Consider the following 9,849-nt stretch of genomic DNA (forward strand, 5'->3'; position numbering starts at 1 on the left):
TTTTATCAGATGGAAGCAGTTTTGTGTTTTAAAAAGTCTTGGGAACATGTTGGAATGCTATATAGAATTCACTCAACTACAATTTTCCAGTACCATATATTTTGAAAAGTAACTACAAGGAAGCCAAATCAACCCTGTTATAAACTTTGTGAACGCTTTTATAAGTGTTCCTCTTCTTTGATGACTTGCTTTCCATGCAAAGGCATGTTTTTTATGTAGGTTATCTATCATATATACAACTCACAAAGTGCTGATTGATCAGGAAGAAGTTGAAAGGGATTTTACCCCTAAATCTAAGTTTTTCCTATTTTAATAAAAAATGAAAATCTCATGATCTGTGATGAAAGTCTGTGGATAATGGTGCCTCCATTTGTTAATGCTCTCAAAGTTGGTTAGAAAACAAATCATCTAGAAGGGCTTATTAAAGTGACTGAAAATTACATGGACCCAACATGACACATTTTAAAGGTACCTAAAATTCACAAATTCCTGACAACCTGCTCTTTGAAGATCACAGGTATAAAATATGAACTTCCCAAAAATCACTGGTCACTTTTGAAAATCTTGGCCCAAGAGCATTCTAACAGAGCAGCAAAGAACTGACAGTGTTCACCAGATCTGATTTTTTTTTTTTTTTGGTCTTCCCTACTTCCTGATCTTTTGAAAGAGAACTGGGTCAGGATGTTCTGGTTTTTGTTGCTCCCCATGTAGAAATGAAAGCGGAGAAAGCCAGTAAAGGAACAGATCCACCGAGGGGAACATCTTAACATCTGCATATAGGCTTTGCTAATCAGATAGTACTTGTATTTATGGCAAATAAGTAAAATGAGATTGATTGATCTCCATCAAAATCCCCAGATGCCCACATCACAAAAGCCATCCCCATTAGCAGTACAATATTCTGGGGCAGTGCATGCTCAAGGCTTCATTTTAAAATAGATCTGCTTTATATGTGAGGTTGAAATTCTTAAGTGTTAGCTACTCAGATACTGGAAGCAAAGTTCTGAACTGTTTAGCTGATTAACTGGTAGTCTCAGCAAAGAGAGCACAGAAACTAAAAACTCTTCATCGTTAGGGATGGTTCCTCCAGCACAAGTGTGGTGGAGGTCAGGAAGTGGGGTAAATTTCTTGGTGTGACATTCTTGACAGACTCTGTGGGCCAAGGGCTTTAGAGGTGTTGAACTGTACTAGGTCAAATGCACATAAAGACTATTCCCTTCCAAACTGCCCCATATATTAAAGCCCTGCACCCAAAAATTTGAAATTGAAAGAAACAAGCACATACCTTAAATCTTATGCAAATTACAGGTATGAGAAAAGCCATGCTAATTTAAATTCTTACCATGGCTTTTCCAAATGTGTTTGTCATCATCTGTCCATTTGAAAGTATTCTAAAATCCACCCCTACTAACACTTGGTGCATAACCCTTGGCCTGCAATGTTAGTTTAAATCAGCTAGACCGGGGAACAAGCACAGGCACAGGGTAGCCCTTTGGTACCCATCTTAGACTACTGGTATAGCTTCCTAAACAAGAATCTTTAGTCTTTCCTCAGACTAAGAATTCTGACGACTGGTCCCCAGATAAACAGTAATATTAAAGAGGAAAGGTGAATAGGGTAAGAGTTTCTAAAGCTACAGCCCTCAACTGTCTCGTTTAGAAGCTTCCATTTTTTTAATGTAGAAAAGTTAACCACTATTGGCTCCATTTCAAACAGGTAAGTGCTAGCGTTGCTAACACCTATTCTTAGGTAGATTTAAAAGGGAGAGGAGTTCCCTTGACAAAGCTTGAAAAGTGGAAACATTTGTATAGGGTAAAAAGGATTTTTAATCTTCTACATTTCATAGCCTTCCCAGACAATTCAAATGTGGCATAAAGGAAGAGACAGCATCCACTGGGTGGCTTGAAAGTTTTAAAGGTTTTTGAACACGTGAAACAATAGAGAAGAGACTTGTCCCACAAAGCCTTTAACCTCCACAGGCAGAACTACCATTGCCCTGCAGTGGCATTGTTTGGGAGCATCAGTTAGTTTTCTGCTCTGCCTCCTAAGGAAATAAAGGACAAGAGTGCCCCCTGCAGTCCTGACAAGTGAGCTACCTCCAGTTCCAAAGAATGGTTTTAAACTAAGAAGATTCTTAGTCACAGAAGGATCTAAATCTACAGCATCAGAGCAAAGGCTTGAAATTTTAAACAAATATCAGCATGTGTGTGGCATTTAGTAATGTTTGATGCATGCAAATGTTTAGCCCTTCTGAAAACACAGAGGGGTGCTATTAAGACAGCTCCATTTTATATTGCTTGGTTTTGTTTTTTACACTGGTGGTTTCTGCTTTGAGGATAAACGTATGGTGTAACTAAGTGAAACTGACATTCCGCTGTACCAGTGCTTCCTGATTACTATGCATTGTTGGTAAAATGCTTTTGGTAATATGGGTCTAGAAGCCCTGTGTTTCTTAAGGCATTATCAAACCACCTCCGCATCCCCACCTTCTCAACCATGCATTGTTTTTCAACGGCCTTTTAGTAACATAAAACAATAACATCTCTCTGTACTGATCTTTTATCTTTTGGACAAGTACAGATTTCTCCTGTCCCTGAATGTATTACAGAACAGAAAGCCAACCTGGCTCTGTTAATTATTTGGTTTGTTGGCTGGTATTATTGAGGATATCAGCAGAGTGCTGGCAATTCAGCTCGTCAAGTTTGCTGCCCCCATACTTGGCAGGAAGAGTTAAGTTTTGGGTAGAAATGATGCCACATGGTTAAACTCTCTCATTCCAAGATCCTAATAGTTCTGAAGTCCAAATGTAGAGTCTATTTCTAGGAAACCTATCATTGTAGTGTCAAAGTACAAGCCTCCAAGATAGAAGTTCCCTTGAATAAACAAGTTCTCTTGCTAGACGTTCCCTCTCTATTCCAGTGTACAGAAGCTCATCACTATAGTAGCAGTGTCTTCTAGTGGTGCAGACAATACAACTAATGGTCATAAACATACCTCTGACACAGAGCTACTGCATCCTGGTTCCAATTAAGCACAAGAAACCAATTTCTGAACAGCATTACAATGTACAACTAAACTAGATAGCTTGCAGGATAAAAGCCTAACAAGCAGTGGGGACTTCAAATCGTACTCATCTCTGATTGACCCTTGTATAACATTTCATGCTATTAAAATACTCAAGAGAATTCAGAGAAAGAGGTATCTAGGGCCATTTTCTCCATGCCAAAGGAGATGGGCTGGAGGGGCATCACTGTGGGGTTGCCCTCTGCATTTTTCAGTACGTGGTTTTGACTAGTTTAAGCAAATAGGCTTCCACCTCGTGGGAGCTGGTTCTTAGAGCTCACTATTACATAGATTCATATGTGTTATGGTCGGAAGGGACCTTGATAGGTCATCGAGTCCAACCCCTTGCCCTGGGCAGGAAAGAACACTGGGGTCAGATGACCCCAGCTAGGTGTTTGTCCAGTCTCCTCTGGAAGACCCCCAGGGTAGGGGAGAGCACCACCTCCCTTGGAAGCCCATTCCAGATTCTGGCAACCCTTATTGTGAAGTTCTTTCTAATGTCTAACCTAAATCTGCTCTCCCTCAAATTGTGGCCACTGTTCCTAGTTACTCCAAGGGGTGCCCTAGTAAATAAAGCATCTCCTATTCCCTGCTTCCCTCCCCTGATGAATTTATAGGCAGTCACAAGATCACCTCTTAGCCTTCTCTTGCAAAAGCTCAAGTGATCTAGGTCCCTCAGTCTCTCCTCATAGGGCCTTGCCTGCAGGCCTCTGACTGTACGAGTGGCCCTCCCCTGAACCCTCTCGAGATTCTCCGCATCCCTCTTGAAGTGCGGTGCCCAAAACTGGATGCAGTACTCCAACTGCGGCCTGACCAATGCCACAAAGTGGGGAAGCATCACCTTCCAGGACCTGTTCATCATGCATCTGCTAATGCATGATAAAGTGTGGTTAGCTTTGTTGATCACTTTGTCACACTGATGACTCATGTTCATCTTGGAGTCAACTATAACTTCAAGATCCCTTTCCGCTGCTGTGCTGCTAAGAAGGTCACCCCCCAGCCTGCAAGTGTGTTGGCAGTTCTTTTTACTCAGGTGCAACACTTTGCTAACTACATCCTATTGTGTTTTGCCCATTTTTCCAACCTGTCCAGATCCACCTGCATCTGTTCCCTATCCTCTGCTGTGTTAACTTTGCCCCATAATTTGGTAACTTGCCAACTTGCTTTCTATGCCCTCATCCAAGTCATTGATGAAGACATTGAATAGCATTGGTCCAAGGACCAAGCCTTGCGGGACTCCACTGCCTACATCTTTCCAGTCTGATATCAACCCACCCACCACCATTCTCTGGGTGTGACCCCTAAGTCAATTTGCCAACCACCTGACTGTGTAATCATCTGTCACAGCCTGCCAGTTAATTTATGAGAACAGAATGAGATACTGTATCAAAGGCCTTCTTAAAGTCTGGGTAGATGACATCTACCTTTATTTCTGCATCCTACGCATTTTGTAATCTGGTCATAAAAAGAAACAAGGTTAGTCAAGGCAGGATGTACCAGCAATGAATCCATGCTGATTTCCTTTTAGCATTATTTCCCCTGCTGGGCTCCCACAAATGTGATCCTTAATGATTTTTTCCAGAGTTTTCCCAAGGATAAAGGTGAGACCGACCAACTGTTCTATAGTTTTCCAGTCCCTCCCTCCTCCCTTTCTTGAAAACAGGGACCACACTGACACTTTTCCAGTCCTCTGAGACCTGACTGGAGCACCATGAGTGCTCGAACAGCTGTGCCAGCGGTTGTGCTATGGCACTGGCCAATTTCTCCAGCACCCTTTAATGGAGTTCATCTGGGCCCACTGATTTGAACACATCCAGCTCCCCCAAGAGCCCCTTCACTAAGTCTGCACTAACAGTTAGCGGGCAGGTGTCCCTCCTATGTCTATCTATGATCCAATTGGGAGATTTACATAGTTTTCCCTCGTTGTTCAGCTTAAATACACTCAAACGAAACTCACTGGATACTGAGAGACCACACTCCCATACCCTTCACAACCATTAACTGCGTGAAGTTACACTCTGTAATACTTGGTTCTCTAACTTGTCCAAAGTCACAGCACAGGTCAGCAACAGAACAAGGAACAGAACCCAATTCTCCAGCCTCCCAGTCCATTGGATCAGGCTCTCTCTAGCGTCATTGCCGCAACAAAATCATATTAACTACTTGGGGGTGGAGAATGGGCTTCATTTTCCAATCATGCAAAGTTTCACATGCATTTGTGAATCAGTGCTTAAAAATCCAGAATGTACCTGAATGGCTGCACAACTGAGGATGGAAAGTCAGTGAAGACAGCTACTTTTTTTTTTTTTTAAAGTGATGCTTAATCTCTCTCTCTCTCATACACCCTCTTCCTTCCCACATCAAAAAGGGAGGCTCCCAACATTTTCGAGCATTCCTTGTTTTCTTCCCCTTGTTATCCTAGGTGGCTCTGTGCTGCAAGATGCCACTGACCAATGATAGCACTCTTATGGGAAAGAACTACAACAGGAGTCTCACACAAAAGCTTAAATTCTTATTTCTCTCATCCATACCAATCATTGAGCAATACCTTTACACCAAACAAAGTACTTCAGACACTCAGCAACACACATATGATGAGAAAAGGTTCTTAAAAATAAATCAAGGGTTTGAGGTATGACATGTATTGCCATATGTACAGGACAGAGTGTGAATCTGGTCAGTCATATGCGAAACAATTACATTTTTTCCCTGCTTGCTGTCCTGGTGCCTCTGCTCACCTAGGTACACCATGACTTGTGGAGTTGGTATACACGTTCCAGACAAGGATAAATGCAAGGCTAGACTCAGTTACCCAACAATCCCACAACACCAGTGCTCAGATATCAAAGTCACCTGCTAAAAGCCATCAAAGCAAGCCTCAGTGAATAACTTCCCTCTCTGTAGATAAGATGGAGGTAGTTTACCTACCTGAAAAGCTCTCTGATTTCCCTCACAGTAGCCTGGAATGGGATATTTCGGACTAAGATCTTGGAGCTCTTTTGCTTCTTGAGTATTTGTTTTTTACGGGATGAAGTCACAGTAGACCTAATAAATCAAAAGAGAAATGAGAAAGTTACTCTCTACAGATCAACACATCATAGACTTCTCGCTCTTCAGTTCCTTCTAGGTTAAGAATGTAGACTTTCTGTTGTCTAGTTTCCTGATTGACGTGTTCAATGAATGCTTATTTGCATGTCCAGAAGACTCACAGACTAGACAGCAGAGTGGACTGATTTTAATCATGATTTCCATCAGCAGGTTTTAAACCCCCCCCCCCTCTTATTTACACACAGATTCAAATCTTGTCTAGCATTTGTACTTTTTAGCTATTTTTCAAAGAAAAAGTTCTTTCATATTGGGGGTAACTGCAGCTGTTGTATCAAATGAAGCTCTCGTATCAAATCTGGGTTTTCCTATACTAAACTCAAATGTATTTAGTTAAGCAGTTTCATACCTCAACATGCAATTATTTAAGATTCTTACTTTTTAATTTTGTAATAAATTGGAAAACTCCGATTAACACTTCTTATTTATCAGGGTTTATGTCAAGTGCAAAGTGAATGGAAATTGGAATAAAATTAAAATATGCATAGGTGGTGTTAAATTCATGCCAAAAAAGTTATATAAAAATACTGTAAACATGACAAATATATAAGGGGGGGGAAGTAAATTTATGAAAATAAATACTTTGCATTTAAAACTTATTTTTTTAAAACAAAGACATATTTGCTGTACTCATTGAATTGTCAGGTTATTTTTGGTCATGATGGACCAGATTTTCACAGGTATTCAGAACCTAACAATGCAGATAGGCATCTAAATACCTTCAACAAACCTAACCCCAGGTCCTTCAAGTTCCTTTAACAGATGTCATCCTCTCCTACCTTTCTGATTCCAAGCTTTTCAACTTTAATTGAAGTAACGAAAAATCTGACCCTGCTACCTGAACTGAAACTGAAATAAGTCAAGGAAAAGGCTTTTATACACAGGAGAAGCCATTAACATTGTTTTGATTCAATGCCATAATTCAAGAGTGATTACTTTTAAGTGTCTTATTTCCCCAATAAATTGGAACTACACGATTTTAGAACTTATGGGTCGGGACCTACTTAATTCATGCCTTCGCAGATTTCACAAAAACCATAAAATCCAGGATTGTTTGTGAAATTTGCAAAATCAACAACCCCCCTCCTCCCCTCAATTTAATAAAGAAGCAAATGCTGGTTCCCCAGTAAGAGCCAGAGTTTCATGCTGCTGGGAGGGGAAGGTGCTGCCTGGCAGGGAGGCACAAAGGGCAGCAGACAAGATAGCGGCCATCCCCTCATTCCTCCTCCCCCTGCTGGGGCCTCTCAACCAATCAGAGCCAAGGGGCAGGGTGGCATGAAGGGCAGCCACCAATCAAGGTGGAGGCTGTCGTCTCATCCCTCCTCCACTCCCCTCCCCCAAAGACCTCTCTGTCAATCAGCACAAGGGGCAGGGCCACTGTAAAGTGCCCGCAAAATCAGCGCTGCATGCTGTAAGTGGGCTGCGAAAACCCCTCGTCCCCCCATGATTTAAGTAGGTCCCTCCTCATGGAACATTCCCCATCATGAGCCACTCAAATCTGGGACCCATGACAAATCTGCAACGTCGGCTGCATTAACGTAACTGAAGCAGAGCTGATACCTCCGCTTCAGTTACATTAAGTTCACTTCTGTTCTCTTTGATCAGCTGTAAATAGCATGAACATTTCATGCTACTGTATGAAATCACTTGATTCCACTGCTAGGCATGGTTGCTAAGCCAGCAAGAGCTGGGAATCAGATGGTAACCCTTCAGCCCTTGATGTGAGGACTGCTACAGTGCTCCCACAAAACTCATAAGCAAGCAGTGATATGAATGTGCTCTGAAACAAAGTCCCACAGCCCAAAGATCATCTCAACACCAATGACAATGCACAGAAACATATCACCTGCCTGGAGACCAGTGTTACAGTGGAAAGAGATCCTTTTCTTTAAAAGGTTACAGTGAAGATCATTAGTTATACTTTGGGAGCCCCTATTCAATACTCTAATCTAGTTTACCTTTTGGCCTGTTTCTCTCAATTAAATGACTTCATCAGAGTTAATCTGTTATTCACTTAGTGGTGCTTAACCTTCTCCTAAAACTCAGTGCTTCTTTTTATTTTCTACTTGGAATAAATCAAATTTTAGGTGACAATTCCTTTCATTAGGCTATGTACTTGAGTAACACTACTACTATTTTGATGACTCCCACATAAGCATTTGAAAGAGTGTAAAAAACAAACAAACCCCAAAACATTTACTCAGTAAATCAGGATGATTCCAGTGCGTCATCTAAATATGTATTCACAACCTGAATTAAAAAACTACTCCCAGCAGCCACTACATTCTTCACACAGTGAAGTCATTAAAAAAACTAATTGGCAATGAAATGTGGTCACTGTTGCTCAAAGGCTCACTGGCACCTAGAGAAGCAGGACTATAATCAGAGTCTTACTTGATGGCTCTCTCAGAGATTTTCACTGCCAGCTGATGGCCGTCCACCATACAACCCTAAAAATGTAAGTTACAAAGTAAAAATACGAACATTCAGAATAGAGAAAGATGGCTTACACAACTTAATTCTCCTTCCTATGCAAGTAGTATTCCTTTCCATCTTCCCCCCACAAACCTCTTTGCCATCCACTAGCCAAAACTGGATAAAGGTATATAATACAGATGGGAAGCAAGTTAGTGTAATGCCTAGAGCAATGAATAAGAAGTCAAGACACAAAACTCTAGCACTGCATGACCCTGGGAAGTAATTCATTTCTCTGCACCACTATTTCTATTCTTACCCTTCATCTTTTCTATTGTGAAATCTTTGAGAGAGACAGTTCCTACCCCAACATGCATTCATTTTCTAGTGGGTGTAGACTGAATAAAATCTCATTTGCTGACTGCAGGCAATACTAATAGGGGAGCTTCTAGTTTTTGCCTGTAGAAGCCTGAGAACCTAGCCACTGAAATTTAACAATTTCTTTGCCTCCATTTTTCTGACCAGGGACCGGGTCACCCCCCTCACTGGAACCCCCATAGGTCCCAGGGGACACACATCCAGGCCTAGGGTCAGTGAGGACCTAGTCAGAGAACTTCTGGAGGGACTGGATGTATTTAAATCAGCAGGTCCTGATGATCCTCCACCCCAGAGTGCTGAGGGAATTAGCTGAGGTCATTGTGGGACCCCTGGCACGGCTTTATGAGCACACGTAGTGTTGTGGTGTGGTGCCAGAAGACTGGAAGAGGGCCAATGTGGTTCCCATTTTCAAAAAAAGGAAGGAAGGAGGACCCAGAAAACTATAGGCCAGTCAGTCTTACCTGTCCTGGGTAAGCTTTTTGAGAGACTTATCCTGGTGCATGTTCGCGAGGGGTCAGCAGGGGAGATTATGCTTAGGGGCACCCAACACGGGTTCATCAGTGGCAGGTCCTGTCAGACCAACCTGGTGCCCTTCTATGACCAGGTCACAAAATCCTTAGACACAGGTGCAGCAGTGCACATAGTCTTTCTGGGCTTTAGGAAGGCCTTCAACACTGTCTCTCACTCCATTCTCATTAAAAAACTAGGGGGCTGTGGCGTTGACACCTACACAGTCAAATGGGTCACTAGTTGGCTGGAGGGCCGCACCCAGAGAGTGGTGGTGGATGAGTCATTTTTGACCTGGAGGGATGTGGGCAGGGGGGTCCCCCAGGGCTCGGTCCTCGGGCCCGCACTGTTCAACATCTTCATCAGTGATTTGGACAGGAG

The 9,849-nt window shown here is 42.3% G+C and overlaps 1 protein-coding gene across 2 annotated transcripts in view; it reads right to left on the reverse strand.

Annotated features, from left to right (window-relative positions):
- The window catches only part of RBM19 (RNA binding motif protein 19), a 128,867-nt gene that overhangs the window by 81,540 nt on the left and 37,478 nt on the right, over positions 1 to 9,849 (reverse strand). For both annotated transcript variants that reach the window (XM_019539343.1, XM_019539344.1), the window contains exons 20-21: positions 8,563 to 8,618; positions 5,992 to 6,108 (exon numbers count right to left, since the gene is read on the reverse strand). In XM_019539343.1, coding sequence (XP_019394888.1) covers positions 5,992 to 6,108; positions 8,563 to 8,618 — 173 coding nt within the window. The remainder of the gene's footprint in view (positions 1 to 5,991; positions 6,109 to 8,562; positions 8,619 to 9,849) is intronic.

Source organism: Crocodylus porosus, unplaced genomic scaffold (genome assembly GCF_001723895.1).
Source record: "Crocodylus porosus isolate Cpor-Errol unplaced genomic scaffold, CroPor_comp1, whole genome shotgun sequence".
NCBI classification, from domain to species: Eukaryota; Metazoa; Chordata; order Crocodylia; family Crocodylidae; genus Crocodylus; species Crocodylus porosus.